We start from the raw sequence: 25084 nt of genomic DNA on the forward strand, positions 1-25084 counted from the left end.
AAATTCTTCTTTGTCATCTAGCTCTGGAACATTAGAGTTCATTGGGGTGAGGTCTCTGTGGGAATAACCCTACCAAAAAATTGGTTCTTGCTAGGGTAGAAAAGCCAAGGCCATACTTTGGAGCCTAAACCTGCTTGCCACTGTCTCATCTCAAACTTCAAATATTTTGATAATGAAGCAAATCAATAAGGGATATATTGGAATATATTAATAATAAGGAAACTCCCTTTCCAAGTGATGACATACTGTGATTTTACTGTCCTGTCTCCTTAAATTTAATTAAATATATAAACAGTTAAAAGGAGGAGGACAATTTGGTGAATTTATGGCTTGTCATCTTTGAGTCAATTTTATCAAATTTATTTTTAATACATTAATTGAAAAACTTTGTCTGCAAGAAAAGAAATGTACCCAGGCCTCAGACATCTAATTATGTTATTTGTTAGATGTCCAAAGACATTTAATTTATGCTATTGTTAGAACTCAAAGAAATATGTTTGGAAACTTTACTAATACTGCCATCGCAGTAGGTTTCAGACACCTACATTTTAACAAACCTTTATATACCTAGACATACACATAGTCCCACGGTAATGTTTAAAAGAAACATATTGTAATAACTTGGCCAAATACTCCTAGCTCTTATAGGACTCGTGTGTGTGTGTGTGTGTGTGTGTGTGTGTGTGTGTGTGTGCCATTAGTGTACTATTCACTCAATAGTTCAAGAGATGCATAGGTTGAAGACATGGTAAACTGTACATGAATCATCTTTTTATGAAGCATGAGTTGAAAACGTCCTCTGAAAAACTTTTCCATTAAGTGAAGTCACTGACAAGTTCCTGAACACACTAAAGGCATCTGACGATGTGAGGCTGACTCTATGAATGGGCAAGATTGCTCAAGGAGATTTAGAATACTCAAGGATAGCACACAATTCATAAAGCATGTTCCTGTCTCAGCGCTAAGAAAAAGGGCCCGTTACAAAGAGAATGTGATGTATTTTTTTTTAGAATAAGATTCTATAATGTAGATATAAAATTGATCACTGTCCAGCCAGACTATGCTATAATTAAGAACTATTGTATTTATGCATCTAACACAAGTTTACAAACTTCTACCTTCCTAGGGGTAAAGAAACCAGGGTGAGGAGGCTGCTGCATTGTTGTCTGCCATGTGGCGTTCCACCCTCGGGAAGCCTCTTACCTTAAAGGACTGCACGAAGGTCCACAGTAAGATGCGGATGGTGTAGCCCTGTCGCAGAAGCTTTATGAGCCGTGCAGCTCGGAAGAGCTTCAGAAAGCTCATATTGAAGCCACTGGTGTTCACCAGCTGGTGGGCCAAAAGGAAACATGTAATTAGTGACAATATGATCATTTAGAAAGAGCTAAGCACTGGCATTTTCACATTTCTTCCTTATTCAGATCACAAAATAGAAGGCAGTCTCTGTCTTTTACAGTTAACCTAACTCCCATTGAGGGGCACCCAAGTGAGTCTCTCTCTAAGCCTCCCAGCCAAGCTCCTCGAATCCTAGGTAGATGGGTTTGAAGAGTACCCCAGCACACAGGGGAGGAAAACTGACTTCTCCAATTTCTACCAAATGCTCTAAACTCTGCACTTAGATTTCTAAAGAGCAGGCTCCTAATCCCTACACACTATGGCATTCTGGTAGTCAATAATTACAATAAAGCTCTCCACATGTTCTTCAGGATGAACTAGTTTACAGAAACACTTTAAGGTCTAAGAACATTGAGGTTAAAGATGCTATGCTTCTCTTTGGAGACTTTGCCCAAACATCCAATATTAGCTTCCTTCCAATACCTCTATTCCACTTACCCCATTAGATATCTGCTATTTGAGTCATGCAAATGTAACTAACCCTTCTGTGATGGATATCACCATCCTAAAGTTGTATTCTCCTGTTATTGCTCAGGAAGGACAAAGTGGACTCCCAACACAAAGGGGGCGTGTTTGATTGGATGGGTTATAAATGGACTGCATGTGGAGAAGGTGTTTTTAAATACAACATCAGGATCTTGTGAGCCGTTCACCTTGCTGTCTGTCAGGATAATTTCTGTGATACTGCCGATCACGGTAATGAAGTCAAAGATGTTCCAGGTATCTCGGAAATAGTTCTGCCATGTGCATTCAATCACATGAATTAGAAAAAGGAAAGAGAAAGGAAAAGACATCTTTCATTACGTAACTTTGTCACTTGGAATTAAAACTTGTCAATTCATGCACAAGTTCATTCTAACTTTGGGCTCAGTTTCCTGTTTCTAACCCAAAATTCTGTTTCTCCTTTACTAATTCGGGAACTCCTCATTTTAAAAACAGTTCCACAACTATGTGTAGACCATGTCTTTGAAACCGCCCCTAAAAATCCTATAAGAAAGTTTTTATTTTAATTAGTAAACATTTGTTTTTCAACCATGCTACTAAGTTTGATCAACAAAGAAAAAGCATTACATTTATAATGTATATATCTTAGGGGACTGGGATAATTGCACAGCTATTAAACATTAAGCATCATACAACTTTAACTTCTTAATTATTTTTATTGCTTCAAGAGGCTGTATGGGACTAAAGGTTACAGACAACCCCAAAGCTGTCTTTTCAGAAGACCTGACTGACAGTAGGATGAATAGACTCCAACTCCCCACCCTTCTTTCTGCTCTGTTACACCATATGGGTAGTTAAGTGTTATATATAAATGAGGAGATTGATTGAATACATATATAGGGGAGATATAAAAGACCCAGAGAGTCTACCAACCAGATAGCTTCACTTGCTTCAGAGTGTGTGATGTGTCCACCCAATGCCAGATCGCACACACATTGGGCTACATTCTTTAAAACAGAATACCCACTCCTCCACAATGTCTACTTGGCTTTCCTCTTGGCACCAGGTACAACATCAGTTTTGGAGTACCACCAAAGTGTCCTCTGTCCTACTCTCACAATTATCATCACATGATCTTTATCCTCTGTCCCAGATCCTTGATATTCTTTCAGCTCATTTGTCCTCCTTGTGGGTCTGAAGGTTAGATAGTACCAAATGTCCCAAGTTTATATAGTACTGAAGAGAAGGCTTGGCCATAACAGCGAAGCCATGCCACAGAGAAAGGATTGTGCAGAGGGAGGCTATGTTTAATGAGCATCATATATGGAAGATTGCAAGACAGCTACTGTTATCCTTGTTTTCTGTATGAGAAAACTAAGATTTAGGGAGGTCTGATTGCAGAACCACATGTATTCTAGAATACATATATATATATATATATATATATATATATATATATATATATAATGTGTGTGTGTGCGCGCATGTGCGCACATGCATGTGTATGCAGATATACTCAACTTTGTGAACAAGTTCACCTTCCAGAGGAACACTTAACTTATTAATAAGGGAGCCAAGTGGGGTCCCAAAAGTCACCAAATTTCAAAGCTCTCCTATTCTCCATCCAGAGGTGAATTTCCTCATTTCAGAGGATTAGAAGCCTTGAGTTCCAACTGAGGATGCCTTACAATGGCACATCCAACATTGTGTACTACAGTACTCTTCCAGTTTATCTGTAGTTTCATTTTCCATGATTTTAGTTACTTATAATCCAAAAATTAAGTGAAAAATTATAGAATGCTAAAGAGAAGATCTGAAATGCTTCCTTGAACTGAAAACTCTCAGTAGGACAAGACCTTATAATAATGTTTCTGCTAGTGACACATTATAAATACAGTAGGTCTTATAATATTGTACTGTCTGTTGATGGAGCTATTACAGTTTGTAAACACATACTATGGTATTTACAAAGTGACAAGATCACCTAGCATCATCAGTGTTAATTTGACATAATTATCAGATTAACAATGTTAGTATTAACTTGGTAGACTCTAGAATCATCTGGGAGATGAGCTTCTGAGCATGCTTGTGAGGGATTATCCTGGTTATGTTATGGATTGGGAAGACCTACCCTGATTGGTATGATGTTACTATATAAAGAAAGTGACCTGACCATGTATTCATCATCCTCTGCTTCCTGATTGTAGATGTCATGTGACCAATTGCTGCAAGCACCTGACACCCCAACTGGACTGTGCCCTCAGACTCTGAGACAGAATAAACCATTTCTCTTTTAAGTCATTTCTGTCAGAGTGTAGTTTATAGCATCAATAGGAAGAGAAATGAAGATAAATGTGATTCTTAGAACCATCCGTCCATTTAGCCATATATGAGAGAATATACAGATATTATCTACAGATATCAGATTAGCCCCAGTCTGAGGTATCCACTAGGGATTTTGGAATATAACCTGGCTACTTAATAAACAAATAGATGATTGTGAACTCTGAGGTCAGATAGACTAAGATCAAACTCCTGGATCTGTCTTTTTCCTTAACTCTGAACAAAGTATTAATCTTTCCTGAGCTATAGTTCACCTATAAAGGAGGAACATACAGGTAAAATAATCTTACATTAAGTATCTAATGCAGTTGTTACACAGGAAAAAAAATGGCTGTATAAAGTATTGGATGGATATTTACTGGGTAGCCCAGTTTCCTCTTTTCTTCCCATTTTATTCACACTCACTTTCTAATTCTACATTTTATTGTATAACTTTTACACATCTTAGAAACTTGTGTTTTCTCATTTAAAATAAGGGCAACAACAACATCTACTATGCCTGTTTCCAAGTTACCGAGAAGATCTGACCAAACAGTACATGTTAGGGTATTCTGAAAGCTTCAGATGTCAAATCAATGTAACAGTGCCTTTTCTGGTGTGAATGACTCCAGACCTTGAATGAAACACAGGAATGAGGGTGGGAAGGAGGCAGGGCTCAAGGCCGAATCCTCTAGTTAAACCCGTAAGTATGTATTCAGCATTCACCATAATTAGACACATAATTGGGGTGTAAGTCACAGACGATGTCAGCACCAAGACTCACAGAGAAGCTTTCCTCGTGTTGGTGCTGGCTTTCCCCTTTCCCCTTTCACTTTGCCGTACTTGGGCTAGACTATTTTATAAAGGCATCTTTGTTTGATAGAAGTTTCCTTTTACCTTTTTATTTCCTCGCGTCTCAAAACACTCAAAAGGGAGTCAGGAATTCCACAATGCAGCCACTGCCATGGGTTCCTTTCAACTCTCCACCCCAAATAATCAAATTAATGGTTGTAGAAAGAACCAGGAGACTGGAAACAGCCTCCACAACCAACACTGACAATTATCAGGCCCAGCCCAGAGTCCCTGTTACAGCTGCTACCAAAAGCTCTCAGTTTGATCTGCAGCAAAGTTTCCCCTCTGTGCTAGGGAAGCGGTCTGCTCTGTGTACACTTACACTGGAGGGGATGATGCACGCCCTGAAGAAGTGCGAAACGGTTGTCAAGTGGGTTTACCTGCTCCCCACTGAACACACAGCACACACCCGAAGCAAGCGTGAGGCGAGGGAGGGGCTGATTTTGTTTAGAGGACATTGATGCAAAGGCCAGGTTTTGTTAACAGTCTTGGGAACAGATGCAGTAGTTTGCAAAACAATTATAATTACCAGTCAAGGAGAAATAAAAAGAGAGCTCATGCCAGAATAATTTCCATTATAATCTCTCGCAAAGTCAATTCCAGAATCCTCATCCACCTACCCCGGAAACCCCCAAAGGTACTGGACATTGTAAACATAAGTAACACCACATTTATTTATTGGCAGAAGGTACTCTTCATGATGATACCTAATAAGTGGAAGACTAAACTTAAAATCTATTATTTGCTGGTTTGAGGCTATGAAAGATATTTTCCCACTCAAATCATACAGTTTGTATATACATTACCAGTAACTAATAACTCATGGTTTAGTTAATCTAATTTTTGTTTTATTTCTTTATGTGTCAACTGTAGTTGTAAAATTCAATGAGGGTTGCCCTACTGCTGACAGAGTGCAGTAGGACTGGAGTAGACTGTTAGATCAGTATGGAGAGAAGAAGGTGGCTTCCTTTGCCTCTTCTCCTACTCTACTCACATGGCAGCCTGTTTAAACTCATGATTAGATGGGCAAGTGGGCGAACCATTCTTGAATAGCAGTAATCTGAATGAACCCCAAAAGGAGAAAAGCTGATGCTGGGAGAGACATACCAAGAAGCCGAAAGCGATGACCTTTAGGACACATTCTAGGGAAAACACCATAGTGAAGGCGATGTTCAGGTACTTTAGGGCGAGCTCATAGGTCCAAGGAGCAGAATAGTACTGCCAGGAAGGAGAAGAAAAAAATAATGGAGTCAAAGCCTTAAGGTATATGTGTATATGGTGTGAAAACACATGCCAGGTCTTGCTCTCACCTTGACCTGGTGGAACGCATCGATGCATGTATGTTATGCAGTGAAACATATACCCATGTCCCACCCAGGACACCTTAATAGCAAAATAACCTTCATGCCTGGACTAAAGGTAGCATGACAGCTTACCAGAATTATGTGTTTTGCATTTAGCATGAAATATGATCAGGCTCACATTAACTTCAGTACTCCGTTAGATTCCACAATGTCAAAGGCAGACCTTATTGACTTTTGTCCCTGAGAGCCCCTAACTGCTAGTCTATTACTCTGCATTTTATTCAATGACCCCCACCCCTACCCAGAAATTCAGGGACTAAGGGTACTGAACTGGGTAAGGTCAAAGAGTCTCCATGATGCAAGAGCAGGTAAACAGAACAAGCTGGTAAGGTGGAGTGGCTTCCCAGTCACTGCACAAACACGATTACATCTCACCTTCATCATCAGCACAACGGTGTTCAAGGCAATCATGGCCATGATGGTATACTCAAAGGATGGCGAGACTACGAAGTGCCACACGCGGTACTGGAAGGTGTGCCTGTTCTGTGGCATGTAGCGGGTGAGAGGTTTGGCACTAATGGCAAAGTCGATGCATGCCCGCTGCAGAAAATCAAGGTTGTTAGAATTAGCTCAACCCCATAAACCTTGCACGGGCTCGGTTAAGATAGCCAGGAAAGAGGGACGATATAAGGATAAAAGAGAGAGAGAGACACAGTCATAAGGCAGCAATAGGGATCATCTGAACCAAACTATAGGTAAGATGTCATCTTACATATCTGGAGGCACCTGGAGGGCATCCTGTCACATGGGTTGAAAGTGTTGGTTATTAATAAAGTCATATATCACATATGACTGAGATTTTAGGTATAAGGATTCCCCTAGTGCTCATGTACAACTATAAATCTACTGCATAAGAATCCCTTATCTGAAATATGTGGGGCCAGAGTGATTTGTGTTATCAGATTTGTTTCTGAGTTGTTAATATTTACAAAAATGTAATGAGGTATTTTGAAGACAGGATGCTCAGCTAAGCACAAAATTCATTAATATTTCATATGTATGTCATCCACATAGCCTAAGGGTAATCTGTATAATATTTTATTAATTTTGTGCCTGAAACAAAGTTTCATGGTATGGAATTTTCTACTTGCCGTATCATACCATTCAAAATGTTTTGGATTTGTAATCATTTGAATTTTTATATTAGAGTTGTTCAAGCTGAATATGCCTATGTATTTCTCTTATAATCTATGACCATTTCTAATTCAGCTCCTTTTGTTAAACAACAACAAACTCAACCATGAAAACAATAATGTTCTAAACCTACACATGTGCTGGAGGAGCACATAATAAAACATAGTCCCGGAGGGGAGGCCCTTGGTCCTGTGAAGCCTTGGTGCCCCAGTGTGGAGGAATGCTAGGGCAGTGAGGTGGAAGTGGGTGGGTAGGTGGGAGAGCTCCCTCATAGAAACATAGTAAGGGGGGATGGGATGGGTGTTTGCAGAGAGGAAACCGGGAAAGGGGATGACATTTGAAATGTAAATAAGTAAAATATCCAATTAGAAAAAAAGAAAACATACTCCCTGTCATTAGAAATACAGATGCCGTGAGGGTAAGGAAGGTAAGCAAATGGGTCAATGCTGTAACTCTGACACATATCTTTTTCTTCCGGGCTATTGTGTATAAGGGTAGAGATTATAAGTTGACTTTTTTGTGTATACTTTTATGTCTTGTCTATATTTGATATATGTACATGTGAGTGTACAGGTATGCATGCCTGTGCATACACATGTGTTGGTTAGAGAAGGACATGGGCATCTTCTATTGCATTATTGCCCTGAACCAGGACTTTCCACCGAACCAGATGCTCACCATTATGATTAAGCTGATTGGCCAGCAAGCTCTCAGGATTTACCTGTATACGTTTCCCTGTTGGGATTACAGGTACATGCAGCCATGCCCAGCTTTTGAAAAAAAATAAAAAGTTGTGTGTGTGTGCCCTATACTACAATTCGCATGCAAAGATTAGAGCACAGCTTGTGGGAGTTGGTGCTTTCTTATCAGGTGGGCCCTGGAGACTGAACTCACGTCATCAGGCTTAGAAACAGGTACTTTTAGCCACTGAACTATCTCACCAGCCCCATGCCTAGCTTTTTGTGTGGATGCTGGGGATTCAAACTTGGGTCCTTATATTTTCAGAAAAAGTCTTCTTACCCACAGAGTCCCGCATCCAAGACTTCACAGCTCTAATGCTACTATAAACTTAGAAAATGCACTCTCTCCCTCTAAGCATGCTGGTCCTGATAAGTTTCTGATGCTCCCCCCTTGTTATCCCTTCCTATAGCCTTTCCATTGTTACCTCATTCTTTTCTAGGCTACACTCCTCCATCATCTTGTCCCCTTGCTCCTGGAAGGTGATGATAATGAGGGCCACGAAGATATTGACAAAGAAGAAAGGGAAGACCACAAAGTAGACCACATAGAAGATGGACATCTCCATGCGGTTGCTGCGGCTTGGGCCTCTGTCCTCCTCTGTCACATCTACCGAGTGCTGCAGAACCCTGTGAGGACCAAAAGAGACGTACAGATGGTAGATGACAGTGTGGCTTTGTTAGAAGATGGGGGCACCTTTCGTAGTTCTTGATATGACTTCGCTGACTCTTTCCATTCCTCCACTGATTCAGGGTCACTATAGCAAAGATCATAAAGAAAAAGTACTCCTGCCATTTCTAGCCACTTTCCATTTGCATGCAGCTATTAAGCAACAGAATGGTATCCTCTTTTAGTTAGGCTGTCATGTTCAATACCAACAGACTTCTAGTGCCGTTGGATTTTCTCCTACCAACTAATGGTGTCTTACTTATTGCTAAGTCTTTTAAACAAATTAGCCTCCTGCTATAGGATTAGCATCTCTACAGTCTGCCAGATCCCTCCATGTTTAGGCTGTCAGGTACAGGGCCAACCTTAAGAATAAATCTGTTTAAAACAGCCCTCAAGGATTCTCCTGAAGGGTAGAAAGTTGTGAAAACTCACTTGTTCTGTAAGTCAGAGGGCTCCACCCAACTCAAAGATTAACAAAAAAGAGTTTCAGGTATTTTCCAGACTTTGTCTTCCCCTTCTCCATCTCTGTCTGAAGGATTTTTATTTTTCCTCTTTTCTGCCTTTCTCGCCTACTCAGAACCACTTACTTTGCCTGGTATAAGAACAAAGGGTTAGCCTTGTTCCTCTTGAATCAGCTTTTCAAGGCACCCACACAGTCCCATCTCAGCCTGCAAGACACATACCAAGCCCACCCCATCACTCACTGAGGCCATCCTTCCCCCGTGGAGACGGTGAAGAGGGTCAGCAGGGCCCAGATGATGTTGTCATAGTGGAATTCATGACGCTTCCACTCCCGGCCCTTCACCTCCATCTTGTTTTTCTCGTGGTCTACATAGTTGCCTCTGAAACCAAAATAGAAATGAAATAGAGCCTCGTAAGGTGAGTGCATGGGACAGTCAAACATTCCTACAAGCCTTAAGAATGCCGGGGTAACCAGTGTCCATCACAGAAAAGGAAGGGCTACTAACTTGGAATAAAATTGGTACTTGGTACCCAACAGATGTATGATGAATTCTGATATCACTAGCTGTCTGCCTAGTGTTAACCCTTTGTAGGCTAACCCGTTGTTAAATTGGACAACCTAAAGTTTGAGTGTCATATTTTTAATACTTACAAAACATAAATAAAACTCCTTTCAGTAGGTCATCAGAAAGACTTAAAACTTAAGGGTTGGGGCAAAGTGTCTCTTACCCTATCTGATACAGTAAAGGAGTTCAACAAATGTCTATTTGTTTTTATAATTGTTCCTGCTTTATAATTCTTTGGGAAAGAGAAAGGAGTTAAGAGAGAAAGGAAATCCAGTCTACACATGGAAGGTAGAGAGGGGTTTCCCAGGACACCCTTAGCAAAGAGAGGTATATGGTGGTGGCTCTTACATGCATTCCTTCTCTGTGTCCTTGGAACTGTCGGTGCAATAAAAGAACTTTCCCTTGAATAACTGAACAGCAATGACGGCAAAGATGAACATAAAGAGCTTGTAGACAATGAGTATGTTGAAGACATTCTTCAAGGAGGTCACCACGCAGTCAAACACAGCCTGTAGACGGCAGCAAAGGTGCTCATGTCATTCTCGTGACAGAATACTCATGCCCAGAGCTAAGGTTGGGCCATATCACCACCCAACAGATTGAGAAGCTGTCCCAGGAGCTCTCAGCCCTCCAAGCGGGGATACTCATAAGATGAAGAGCTGACTCTCAAACTGGTCATGGTAGCAAAGACTTGCCCTGGAAGAAGACACCATCTCTAAATCTTAAAGTCAATATAAAGCATGATGCCCGGACAAAATGACAGAAAGTAATGGAGGAGTGTCTTTGTGGAGACACTCGGTATAAAACCCAGAAATGTAATACTAAGTGGGATTTGGAAGATCATTTAGAACACTTTACCCACTAAACAGATTCTTCCTTACCTTGAACCTATTGATGTCAGATTGATTTACATACTGATCATGTGTCATCCTCTTTTCCCTTCCTAAATGAATCAAAGGGCTATCGCATGCTACTACCTTTGTTCACTTCAGTATTTTATCCTAAGTTCGTATATTAGCTCTGGCTATATCAGGCTCTATCACTTCACCCTGCTGCCCTCTAGTTGAACACTGGTTGCCTTCAGGAGGAAGGTCAACAGGCATTCCAGGACAAATTGAGGTCTCTCTGTGTTGTGGATGAGGCACAGGGGTTTCTGCTTGCATACAGAAACAGAGGGTCTCCAGAGACTTCCCTTCTAAGCCCCATGCCATGAGGAGTTCATGAGAACTTGACAGATTTCAGGCCATTTAACGTTGTTTCTTGGGCTTTTGGGCTTAGCTCACTGGAGAGTCTGGCCTCATAAGGGTACTGCATTTATGCAGTTGCTGCTTTCAAGCGCTGGGTATAGTATGTCTGGATTAATTAGTTTAGCACTGCAGGGAAGGTGAGCGACACAACAGACTTGTGGAATCACCAGAGCCACTTATGTCATTGTATGTCTGGTTTTGTTGGTTCGCAAAGAGAGGAGCCAGTGCTCCCTAGTTTAAAAGAAATAATGAAGGCCTCGGCCACATTCTTCACATTCTTCAGGGGTGGACTACTCTCATCAAGCCATTGCACATTCCTCTGTTCCCATGGGAACTTGTGCTGCAGTTCATATTTGGAGCCCTAGATGGGGCTCTTAGGAGTGGTGATTGATAGGCCTAAGTCAGTGGCTGGTTAGTGGGAGGGTGGCCAGGGAGATCTGACACAAGAGAAGGTCTTAATCCAGGAGGGGAAGGAGGAAAGCAAGGGAGGAAGCCCCTACCTTTAGAAGACCAAGTTGCTCCTGGGAATCTACACGGTTTGAGACAAAAACTATATCACAGCTAGTCTGGACCTTTTAAAAGTGACCTGTCCCTTCCCTTTTCCCTTTTTTCCTCCCCTCCCCTTTCATCCTCTCTCCTTTCCTCCCCTCCCCTCCTTTCCATTTCCCCTTTCCCTACTATTCCTTACCTTTCCCTTCCCTCTCCTCCACTTCCCTCCCTTCCCTTCCCCATCCTACCCCTACCCTACCCTATTCTGTTCTGCTTCCTCTCTGCAGATCACAGGCTGGAAAGGGAACTGATGATCTGAGGCCAGGATGGTTGTGGGTTATCCTTGGAGTAGAGGACATGCATTATCAATTAGGAGAACTCAGAAAATGATGGGAACTCTGGACAGCAGGAGAAATAAGCTCATAGCTTTGTCCTCTAAGGCATGCATAGGAGAGTAGTCTCTCTCCCAGAGTAACTGTTGCATTTTTGACCACTCATGCCAGCTCTCTTGTCTATATTACAAATGCAGAGTATATAGATATCCATTTTCTGGGTGCAAGAAATTCTAAGAATAGATACTCTGCTCTGAGTCACTCCAAAATTCTTGAGCTGGACCCAGCACTCATGCAGGTTCCTTTCATGATGACCAGTCCCTACACGATGGTCTTAGAGTATCTGCTGATCAGGTTTAGGAGCCAGAGTCCAGGCCCCTCTTGCAGACAGACTGTGTGGTGCTGATGTAGACAGATGTGTGTCTTTTAGGACACTTTTCAATGTTCATACATGGCTGGTTTATGGCCACTCTTTGAGAAGTCCTGTGCTAGACCTGTGGATGCTGCACATAGATAATGAAATCTGATTCCTAAGAAGCATCCATGTGTACCCCAGGAGAAAGGAGTTGGGGTTTGCTATGTGGCCTGGACTACAAGAATCAGATTGTGAGGCTCTGCACCTGAAGCTGAGGGTTCTCAAGAATTCAAGAAGGGGAGGAGCTTTTCTCCCAGGGAGCTTCAGATTCTATTAACCACAATATAGGGAGAGGAAAGGAGAGAAGGGTAAACTTAGTAAGGTGCCAAGCTTGAATGGAGAACAAACCCCATGAGGCAGGAAGGGTTCTGGATGAGAGAGTGGTGGAGGGGGCAGGTGGGGATCATATGGATAAGATACCTATTTTTGTCCAGGCCATGGCAATAAGTTTATCCAGGGTAACTCACTTCTCCATTTCTTTTCTGCTCCTGCCATAAATAGACTGTGTCCTTAGGTTACCTGTTTGTATCTCAAAAAATAGGAAATATTTGTGTGCTATGATACTCTTCTAAAATTATGACTGAAGAAAATACCTCAGATTATCCAGCCTTCCCTAGCACACAGACCACTAATACAGGGGGTTTCTGTGACTTCTGCTTTAGTGACACAGGATGTTCCAAGACAAAGCCATACAGTCTTCTTCCTGGTTGACAGGCCACTCCAGAGAGTATAACACTAACCGGGTCTGGACTGAAGAAGGAGAATCTCACCTGCAAGTTTCTTGGGACAGTGGTTATTTTCCTTTGGAACAAAGACCTTGGTATCAATAGATTAAAAAAAAAATCAATCCCCCAGAGAGAAAAAGGGGATATTCTAAGAATGGATTCTGCAAAGGCTAGCCAGCTGTAGCTAAAGGGAGAAGGTGGAAGAAGGGTATTGGATGGGAATGAACTCTGGAAACATTACCTTCAGTTTGGGCAAGCGCTTGATGGTTTTCAGTGGTCGCAGAACTCGAAGTACCCTCAGAGACTTGATCGTCTTGATATCCCGCCCCTTGTTGGTTCTGTAGAGAGAGGACCCCAGGGAGTCATTTGGAAAGGGGAGAAGCAAAGTGGCAGCCACACTATTCCATTAACAATAACAGAATAAAGGCAGAAAAGAGAGTAAACAAGAAGTCAAAAACCAGGTTGGTGTAGAGCTTATCAGGGACAATCCAAGGATACTTCAGGGGTAGTCTCAAATCACTAACTGTACATGTGCACACATCAACATGTATATGTGCATATATGCACATCCATGTGCTCACAACTGTTCAACTTACGGTTTCACAACTTCAGATAGTGCAACAGTGAATTGTACTCACTGTTGTACTCATTGTACATGTCAAATTGGCATGTTCTCCCACAGCCTAATACTATACAGAAACTCTCTTGTAAGGCTAGGCAGTCAGTGGTGCTAGTCACTCACAAAATCATGAGGGTAAAAGAATGATTCTCTGCAGTATTAATATTATACTGTTAAGTTGATAAGATGCCCATAACTGTAGCAAATGAATTTTCTATTTAAGGCATTTTTAATTTCTATTGCATTTACTTGGATGTGAATATATAAAGAAGGGAATTTCTGTGTACATACATAGAGGAACTCACAGGCATACACAGGTTTCCATGCATATATATTAATAATTGCTTCATGTCTCTAGTGATCAATTTAATGCAATATAATACCAAAGTGATAAATAAAAAAGGAATAATATGACCAGAGGCCCACTGTGGATCTCCACTGAGCCTAGTTTAGTCCTTTCCCATGGCAAGTTTTCAAGATGTTTGTTGGCTGGAAAGGGAATGGTTGAGAGCATGTCTTTTGGGGGAATTTGATCCAGAAGTCTATGTTTGTTACTTCTCACAGCTCATCAGTGTGGAGAGAACATAGTAAAGACTGGTAGGGAACCCAACACTCTCGCTGTGCTAGGCTGCCACCTCAGAGAAAGCATGTGCGTAGGCATCTTGCCAGAACCATGGCCCACACTCCAATTACGTGTGGCTGGTCTTTCCCGCATTCATTTCTGTTCCAGAAACTCTGTATCTAGCACGGGCTTCAGAGAACTACTCAGTTGGAGTGGGCCCAAGTTGAAGGCCACACCCACCCCTCTCCTGGCCTTATGGGCAATGATACTTATTATGCAGATCTCAGAAATGTTTGCTCTTAATGAAGATCATGCATTTCTCTTTCTTTTCTGCCCATCCCCTGAGATCTTTGTATTCAACTCAAATAGCTACAATTTGTAAAACATGTACATGCTAGGAAATAAGACTCTAAATAGTGAGACCAGGCTCACTTCTTTCCTCATGCTGGCCCAGATTACTATCCTGCTAACACTCACTCGACAGGGGACCCAGAATGTCAAATGGAGATCACCTGATTTGGCACGCAACTTGCCCTGCTATGCCCAGCCTCTGATAGGGAAGTCATAGTCTCCTTTTTACAAAAGGCAAGAAGTCAATGAGTCTAATCCTTCATGTTGACTTTACATCAATATAATTCCAAGTTTTCTTGTTGTCAAAGGTGATGACCTACATGTCATTTTGAAAGGTAACTCAGCTATCTATATTTTAATACAGACTTTCACATCTAAAAGCTCTGGCATATTCAATAAATTCTTTTGCCTTTTAAGCACATCTACCTAAAATATATAAGAGAAACATATAGGCCTAATCGTACCCAAACCAACAGGAATGGTTACTTCCTAAGAAGGCTTGGAAACTGCTCAGTTTTAAGTTTTTGGCTCCCAATGGAAACATGCCACTCATATAAACTCAAGATTCTTCTCTCACTGAGTTAGCTCTGTCTCTTCCAATTTCTCCCTCCTCCCACTTAGTCACCTAAACCTACTTAAAACACACACACACACACACACACACACACACACACACACACACACACCAAAACAAAACAAAACACCATAGTTACCCCAAAGCGTTCCTATGGTGGATCCAGCCAGGAAGCAGGAAGGGAAAAGTTGGAGCAAAAGGATAGTTAGAAAATCTCAGGGAGGATAGAGGCTCTTACAGAAATGCCGTGCTGAGGAGCAGAGGACCATGAGATCCCACCCACAGCCTTGTCAAATCCACAGGGCTTATGAAAGGAAGGACAGCATACCATATGCTCCACAAGCCCTTTTCCACCCACAGTGCAAACATTTTTTGAAAGCAGTAGTAGGCCTTGCTTTTCAAAGGTACCTGGATTTGTACTGTCTTCCCAGGGTCAGGTTTAATGACATTTTTCTAAATGTAAGCTTTCGTTTTTCACTTTCTTAGGAATCTTAAGACAAAATATGCTTCTGGTTACTTTATAAGAACCAAGCAGGAGGAAGGGTATATGCCCTGTGTCAGAAACTCTCAGGAAAGGCATTTCAAGTGACAGTGGCATTGAATAGCTTCACCCGAAGAGGGACGCCGTAACCACAATCAAACAGGGTCATGCTGATTGTCTTTCCAAAGCTCAGAGACCAACATCACTAAATTGCACCTGAACAAGGACAAAGGACTGTTCTTTGTCAAGGTTTCATAGAAAAGCTGCTCTTCCTGCAATTAGATGAGGAGCTTCCATTGTGAACTGTTTACTGTACAACTCTGAGGGAAAAAAGCCATCTCTGTTTCAGCACTGAGACAGATGTTCTTACCATCCTCCCAAAGCCAAGGGATCTGGGAACTAAATTGGAGACCTATAACCTGATATCTTTAACGTGAAAAATTCTAAATGATCAGAGTACAGAATTGTCTTAAGGCAAACTGACATGTGAGTGAAACATCCTCTCATCCTTCCATATTTGTACGAGCATTTATGAAATCCTCAATCCTTGACAGACCCTATTCCTGGAACAAATGATCTTGCTAATGTTTAGAAGATTAGCTAGTCTGGTAGAGAAGGCAGACCTCAATCCAATAAGCACAATGAAAGTAATAGTGGTAACTTGCTGTGGAAAGGTAGAATCATGTGGTGTGATAATTCACCAATACAGCAAGACAGGTCTCTTTTCTTCAGGTGGCATTTTCCTGAGAATATCCTAAGATGTGAGACATAGTAGCAGATAGACATATAGACATAGTCTAGGAACACAGTCCCCTGGCTTTTACCTTCTGTTTAACTCAGGCTCCCAGCCCAAGGGCCTTTAAATCCAATAGCACCAGAAAGATTCTGAGAGGTCATAGAATCTACATCTTGCAAGCATGACCAACATTTCTTGCTCCTTCCACATAGATAAAACACAAAATTTACCACCCTGCACAGAACTCAAGTCCAATTAGATTAAAGTCATTAACAACAACAACAACAACAGATACATTAAATCTGAAAGAAGAGAAAGTGGTGAATAGCTCTGATTGCATTGGTACAGGAGACAACTTCCTGAATAGATTACCAACAGTTTAGGAACTAAGATCAACAATTAATTGAAATGTAAATAAAAAATATCCAATGAAAGAAAAAACGGGGCCTCATAAAACTGAAAAACTTTTTCACAGCTAAGGACACTATCACTAGGACAAAATGGCAGCCTACAGATGGGAAAAGATCTTTACCAACCCTACATCGACAGAGGGCTAATATCTAAAAATATATAAAGAACTCAAGAAATTAGATACAAACAAACCAAATAACCCAGTTAACAAATAGGGTACAGAGCTAAACAAACAATTCTCAATAGAGCAATCTCTAAAGACCGAGAAACACTTAAAGAAATGTCCATTGTCCTTAGTCATCAGGGAAATGGAAATCAAAACAACTCTGAGATGCCATCTTGCACCTGTCAGAATGGCTAGGATAAAAAAACTCAAGTGACAGCACATGCTAGTGAAAATATGTAGCAAGGTGAACACGCCTCTATTGCTAGTGGAAGAACAAATGTGTACAACCACTTTGGGAACCAATTTGGCCATTTCTCAGAAAATTAGAAATAATTATACCTCAAGATCCAGCTACACAACTCCTGGACATATGCACAAAAGATGCTCTAACATCCCACAAAGATACTTGCTCAACTATGTTTATAGCAGCTTTATTTATAATAGCCAGAGGGTGGAAACAACCCAGATATCCCTCAACTGAAGGATGAATAAATAAAATGTGGTACTTATACAATGGAATACTACTCAGTTATTAAAAACAAGATCATCATGAAATTTGTAGGCAAATGGATGGAACTATAAAATATCATCCTTAATGAGGTAACCCGGACCCAGATAAGCAAACACGGTATATACTCACTTATAAGTGAATATTAGCCATAAAGTACAGGAAAACCAATCCATAGACCCTCAGAAGCAAAATAACAAGGACGACTCAAGGGAGGATGCTTGAATCTCAGTCAGAAAGGGAAACCAAAATAGCCATCCTAGGTGGATGGAGAGAGGGAACTGGGTACAATGGGAAGGGGAGAGGCACTGGGATAGAGATCAGTAGGGTTGGAGGATGAGAAGGCTAGGAGAGAGAAGGAGAATCAATGAAGGAGACATCTCTGTGACAAGTCAAAGAACTGTAATAGGGGATGTCCCTGGGAAGATTTTGGCTTGACCCTAGCTGAGACTCTTAGCAGCAGGGGATGTGGAGATTGAAGTAGTCATCTCCTACAACTAGGCAGGACATAAAGTGGAGAGAGGGGGACAGAGGGGGACACCAACACACCAACAAAACATTCAAACTACAAGATATTCAGGGATTAAAAATAGAGCAGAGTTTGAGGGAATGGCCAGCCAATGGCTAGCCCAACTTGAGACCTATCCCATGGGAATCAACCACTGACACTACTTATGATCTCTGCTATGCTTGCAGACAGAAGGCTGTCTTCTAAGAGGCTTCATCTAGCAACTGATGGAAACAGATGAAGAGACCAACAGCAAACATTAGTCTGAGCTCAGGATGTCTTGTAGAAGAGTCAGAGGTTGTGGGAGGATTGGGAGAGCCTGAAGGGCCTAGGACACCACAAGAAGACTTAACAGAGTCAACTAACCTGGGCCCATGGGGGCTCACAGAGACTGGACCACCAAAGAGCATGCATAGTCTGGACCTGGGCTCCCTATACATATGTAACAGATAAGCAGTTTGGCCTTCATGTGGATCCCCTAACAATTGGAGCTGTGGTGGGGTGGGGGGACATCTTTGACTCCCCTTTGAATCCCTAGCTGGCTGTCTTATCTGGCCTCAGTGGGAGAGGATTCACTTAGTCTTGATTTGACTTGATGTGTCAGGGTGGGTTAGTATCTGGGGGTGCTCAGAGAAGGGGGGTGGGAGGATGGGACTGGGAGAAGAGTAGGGAGGGGGATGTGATTGAGTTGTATAGTAAATAAATTCTTAATTAATGAAAAAAGGAAAAAGAAGAACTCACAAAATCTGGGACCTGTTCAAAAGAGTACAGAATAATCAACAGCCCAATTTTCAAGCCTGAAGCCCATGTCTGACTGTTGCTCAGGTCTTAGGAGTCAGAATGGGTCAAGAACCACCAATAGTTTGGCAGAGCTAGCTGCTAATACAAAAAGGTTCCATATTTTTGACACATTTGGGGTAGATATACAGTGATTAGAAAATATGGTATGGAACAAAAGAAATTTCTAATCTGCTTACTTAGGAGGAACCACTAAAGCACTATAATTTTGTAGTAGATGTGAGGGACCAAGTCCAATTTCTAGCACCAGAAACAAAACAAAACAAAACAAGAAAAACAACCAAACCAACCACACAAACAAAGCAAAGCAAAACAAAGAAAAAAAAAAACCCCATTGTTCTGAGTTGATGCTGGGAAGAACATGCTTACGTTCAACCCATCACTAGCACAGGGTCAATACCGATTTGAAAATGGCCATTTGAAATTCGAGGATTGACAAAAAGCATAAACTCAAGGACATCTTTGGCGACGACACCCCCCATGTCCAGCCCAAGCTACACGAGACCCTGTTGCAAAGAATCCCAATAAATAAGCCGGCATTAAAACGTTAAAAATAATAAAGCAATGGAGTCAATAAAAACTTCAACAATTTCACCATCACTAAATAAAATACATCATAGTTTACACCCAGATAAGACCAAAGCACCTTTTCCCTCAAATTCCCTGTGACAGCCAGGGTTGCAGAGACCATGCTTTGCAGGTCTAAGATGAAATGCTCTGCTGGCACTTCAAGGCGGATTGTTTTGCAAACAATTTATGTGCTTTTCACAAACCACCCCCCCATCCCCCCCAAAATACTTGATAACAGCGTTAATCTTTGTAACTAGTTACTGTGTAACTCATTAGTGAATTTTAATGGGTTTAAAATGGACTCTAAGATAATTTCATATGCCAGGATGCCCTGGTCTCACTTTAATTGGGACTCAATGGGGCCACTCTTTTTTTTTTTTGCCATTTATTTTCTACTTATTTGCTCTTTAAATGAATAACAAAACCCTGTTTCCCCATGCCTCAGCAGTGTAAGAGTATAATTTCCCAGTTCAGTTGCCAAGTTACCCTCCATCTCTGTCAGGAGCAATCGTTAGGCCTTTACTGTCAACCCGATCACTGGGTCCTCTTTCCTCCAAGGATGTTAATTTCCAGCTGATTTCTGCTAAGAATGGGCAGAAGAAGGACACTGGGTTCTGAAGAGCCCTTCCTTCTTTCAGTATCACAGCATCTGTCCTCCTGTATGTGATAGAAAGGCAGCAGCAGAAGGCTGTTGGGATATTTTCTATGGGAAGAGCTAGACTTGAAAGATTGCAAGACAGGAGCGGGTGTGTCTCCAGCTTAGAAGGAGTTCGGTTACTCTGCAAAAGTGCCTGGACCATTAGTTGGTAGGCAACAATAACTATCATTTATCATTCAACTTAAATCCCTGCTACTGTATTGGACATGAAATATAGCTTACCTTATTTATTTCTCACAGGACCAAATGTGGTTGTTTCTCATTTCCACTCCCAGGTAAGGAAGCAGAAATTTATGGGGTAATGAGAGCTAAAACTGAAGATTCAGACCCAAGTCTGCCTAAGTGGAACCCTTGGCGGTTTTACCCAAAATATAGAACAGCAACAGAGAATAGTATTTGCTCAGCTCAACCATTACCCTGTCTGTCTTAGTCCCTTCACTGGTGTAGAGACTGTTAATGGGAAGGAAAAGTCACAGGTGCGCCATCAAGATACCCAGGCTTATGGATACCTTTCTCCATCTCCCTCTAAGTCTTCCCTGCCCTAGCTAAACACTGCAGGATCTGCAGAGGAAGTTCCTAGCTTGTAACTAGCCATACCAGCATAGCAGGGGAGAGCGTAATGTATTAGAAAAAAAGCAGTAAACTTGAATTTTACACGTTGAGTTTGCCCAAGACCTGGCTTTGCTATTTACTCATCCCCTGAGTCAAACCAGCCAGAGCTCTAACCATCAGGCTTTCTGATGTTATCAATGAAATAAAGAATGCGTAGAAACAATTTCTTTTGGCATCTTAATACTCAACCCTCCAGAAGTTGTGGCGAAATCAGGTTCGGCTGCCTGCATGCTGAAAGGAAATTTAGCACTCTGACCTTTTGCTCTTAGCTGCTGTCATTTGAGAATCTTTTTTCTTCTGCCTCAGCATCTCTCCTGGTCACCTATGTACCTTAAACCCATTGCTACTCTCTCATCCTTGTTCTGTGACCACTAAACTCATCCTGTGCTAAGTATTTGGTGCATACTCTTTTCTTCCTTGCATATTGACCTCAATGAACTTCTGATACATTGAATAAACACCACTCTACTCCAACTGGAAGGTATTTTTGCCCACGTACTAAGCAGCAGGAAGGGACAGCAGAACATGTCTGCTGAAGAGTGACCTGGTTTGTATTTCTTTTTAGTCTCTGTGTTCTAAGCATAACCAATGCCCATTCGTCTTTGTGTGGAGGTCTTGCTGACTGAAGTCTAGTCAGGGCACTTCCTCAGCTGTAGACTCGTTTGTACGGCAAGGTTGTATCCTATGAGTATAGACTGAGCAGATGGCTAGCAGGTCACACAATCTTGGCAGAAACTTCCTAGGACCCATTAGTTATACAATCTTCTATCCTGAGAGCTCTACAACCTACTTTTAAGCATGGAGTTTCTACTAATCTCACAAAACCAGGCATTTCCTGTAGCCATCAAGCCCCTCTAGCTATACAAGGTGCTTTTTGCATATGGGTCTGGTTGGCCCAGCAACTGGATAGAACTGTGATTCCCCGATTTGACTTTTCCATGTAACCTATTTCTGTGTCCACGGGATGAGGTCCCGCTTACAACCAATTCTTTTTCAAATCTGAGTGGTGGATAAACAGAAATACTTAGGAATTCACCCTTACAAGGTGTCCAAAACTAAACATCCTATGGACGGCTTCTCAGCAGTATCAATATCACACAGGCTACCCTGGCATATTCTGGACCTTAATAACAGGAGCAAGTAGAATGGAAATTCTCTTCCACATGCCCTCCACACACATCTCTCTCTCTCTCTCTCTCTCTCTCTCTCTCTCTCTCTCTCTCTCTCTCTCTCTCTCTCTCCAAGGCTACTCTCTCACTTAAGGCTAGCAGGAGAGAATACAGCAATAGGAAACCCCCATTGCATCTACAAGCACTGATCAACTTGAGTTTCCTGACCTAGACACAAAGTTAGATGAAGTACCTTGAGAAACCAGATTCATAGAGTCAACACCCTAACTTCTCACTGTTGGACATTTCCAATTCCTTTGCAACAAAAGCCCGAAATTCACAGTTAATGGGCTACCTGGTGGCCAAATGCAATTTTAAAGCTTCATTTTCTTCCAGCATAAGAGAAAGAGAACTGGATGCTATATCTGGCTCTGTGGTAAATAGGTCCATTTTTTTTGCCCCTTCAAGACAAAGTATAGTAATAGCTTCCTTTGGGAAGCTCGCCTTTTTAGTTTTAACAGAGCAGTCAAGAAAAAGCCCCACAGACATAGCTTCCTGTGTGAGGGACTACTTTAGACCCAGGCATTAGTGACAAAAGGGGAGTAGGGTAAATAGGTAGGTTCTGGTGATAGATTTGTTCTGTATTTCTAAACCCTTTTGGGTAGATGTGTACATACATTTAAGTTCCAAACAGTCACTTATTTCTGATGATGTGTGCATCCTCAGCTTCAGAAACACAACCCCCCATGCATGAACTATCCCAGAGGAACAGATGCTGTGGGCCCCAGAAGGCACTTCCCAATCTCAAATTGCCTGTGTCTATAGGTTTCACTAAATGAACTCAGAACCAGCTCAGCTGTGGTGGCTTTTTCTCAGTGTATTCTAGAGACTGTCTGCATCTTAGCCAGCAGGGCAGGGTGTCAAGTATCAGGGAAGTGACACACTTCAATGAAAGCTAATGTGGGCAGTCTGGTTCCCTCTGGCATCCAGAGGCCAGCTGACTCATAGTTTTGCTTCTGGCCAAGCACTAAATAATGAAAGGCCAAGTGTGACCAGATCCCCTTGTCTGCCGGGGAGTCCTGACCTCACCTTATGCCTTGTTACAACAGCAAACAACTATGGAAAATCCTGGCATCAGTCACTAAGGAGCCTGTCTGACTCTGCCATTTAGGACGTAGGGCAGGTGGAGGCTAAACTGTTGACACATTTCCTATGAAATGTTTAGAGCTAAAAGCAGCGATGACTGCAGATTTACTACTGAGAATGCACACAGAAGCTCATCTGTTCATACAATTTAGCTAATCAAGTAAAATGTTGTATATAGTGGGTACAGAAAGGGTAAGCTTCATGGTTTAGAGTGCAGACTTAAGGCTCAAGAGGTAACCTAGTTTGTGGTTCCCTGACTTCCTCACTACAATCTGAGTCTGGGGGTAGCCCTGAAGTGTGCGCCTGATGTCCAGGTATCCAGCTGTGACCATCTTTGCCTTCCCATACCTGAGGCCAAAGAGTAGACAGGATAGCAACAGACTGCAGAGACTGAGGACAGCAGGCCCCAGTGTTTCAAGACAAAATGACAATCGTGCAGGAGAAGACAAATGTGCCCTTTCTGGAGAAAAACAAAGGGCAAAAGGTTTCATAGATCTAGTCATTCACCAGACTTTTCTTGAAACCTCAAAGAAGAAAAGATACAGTTTGGGACATTGACAAAAAGAAATTTGTCTCCCATGAAGACAAAAAACATGGGGTGGTATGATGAGAGCTTCAGGGAGAGCTATTACCAATCTCTGCTAAACTACCCCTTCCCCAATTCCCTAGGAGAAATCGGCTTTGGAAGGATCCCCCCCTCCCACACGGTGTTCTCATAAGCACCTTATCATGTAAAAATGGACTGGGAAGATGAGAAAAGTTACAATGAGATATTTTTAAACCCAGAAATGCCCACACTAATACCCTCCCCCCCTTTTCACAAGTCAACCAAGTGTCCAGATAGAATGCCAGGTTTATATTACAAAGGCTCCTTTAGTTTGATGTATAGAGAATAGAGATTTCCTCAGTCACTATATACAATGTGTAAATGTTTATAGAGAGCACAGATGATGGGATCTCTGCAGCAGAGGGTCTCTGGACTCTGGATGTCACAGCATTCTCTGAGTATCAGTGGAGGCCATCATTCCTTGGTCAGTAGCACTGCTCTGGGGAATTGGGCTGGCTTCTTTTGACTGGCTGTGGGTGGAAGGGGGATAGTAAGGCACTTCTGGTTTCTGGGGAACCAGGTAATGATGCTACCATGGCAAGCTCCATTGGTTGCTCACACTGACAAAGCAGTCACTTTGTGGAAACCTCACTAGGGGAGGGTTCAAGCTTCAAGGGGAGAGGGAGAGAAACTGGGGTGTGAAAATGGCTATGCAGGCAGTGAGCAGTTACTGAGGCACAGGACACCAGAATGAAAGTTATAACAAAGAGGCAGAAACTTGAAAGGCCTCCAGATAAACCCAAATTTGGCTTCCGGTTGGCCCGATCCCTTGACTATGTAAACTATGGGTTTGGTGATTTCATTCCACTCTCTGCCCCAGGTTGCTGGCAGGTGGGACTCTTGGGGATCCTGTCAAATGTGGTAGAAGAGCTGAATTCTCTGGTTCCCTCAATAAGGATAGAAAAAATAGAGTTAAGAAGCATAGTCATATAAGCATCAAAAAGTATTACCAAGAGCTTAGTCAATGTGGCAAAGGCCAAAGGAGGAAAGAAAGGGCGCTCACTCTACAGGAAGAGAAACAAGGAAGAGAAGAGACATAGCAAACTAGAAAGGGTGACAACAAAAGAGGACAATGGAGAAGGAGCAAGGACTATGCACATTGCTGAGAGAATGAAGTGCAAGTCTAAGATGAGATATCACTAAAGGTAAAGAATGGAGTGTAGCTCATAATCTATCTTACAGACATGGACCCTGCAATTGGGGGCTTCCTGGGGTTCCCTGTAGTATACCTGACAACAGAGAGCCTTCATCACTTGGGCTATTGAGGCTCCCCTTGCCAGCAGGACCATAGCCACCTGCTGCCAGTTTTCACGGAGCACAAAAGAAAGCAAGGCAGAGAATAAACCTGGAGCACACTGGTGTCCAGAGTCTAAAGAGAAACATCTGGACACTGGGGCATAGGACAGGATTCTTGAGCTTCCTTTAAAGGGCACTTCCTATCCTCCAACTCCAGTATACCTGATGGTTGCTGGGGACTTAGGCTCGAGGGTTTTGGGGAAGACATAGTTGGGTGG

General features: G+C 42.1%; 1 protein-coding gene across 2 annotated transcripts in view; it reads right to left on the reverse strand.

The window, feature by feature from the left end:
- Cacna1e (calcium voltage-gated channel subunit alpha1 E) overlaps positions 1–25084 on the reverse strand; it is a 484040-nt gene that overhangs the window by 44203 nt on the left and 414753 nt on the right. Inside the window, 9 exon segments of one of the 2 annotated variants that reach the window (NM_019294.3) lie at positions 1204–1329; positions 2049–2132; positions 6121–6231; positions 6753–6917; positions 8677–8878; positions 9623–9760; positions 10295–10455; positions 13396–13492; positions 15400–15411. In NM_019294.3, the coding sequence (NP_062167.3) occupies positions 1204–1329; positions 2049–2132; positions 6121–6231; positions 6753–6917; positions 8677–8878; positions 9623–9760; positions 10295–10455; positions 13396–13492; positions 15400–15411 (1096 nt within the window). 2 annotated transcript variants of the gene reach the window in all.

The sequence above is a fragment of the Rattus norvegicus genome, chromosome 13, assembly GCF_021556685.1.
Source record: "Rattus norvegicus strain SHRSP/BbbUtx chromosome 13, alternate assembly SHRSP_T2T, whole genome shotgun sequence".
Taxonomy (NCBI): domain Eukaryota; kingdom Metazoa; phylum Chordata; class Mammalia; order Rodentia; family Muridae; genus Rattus; species Rattus norvegicus.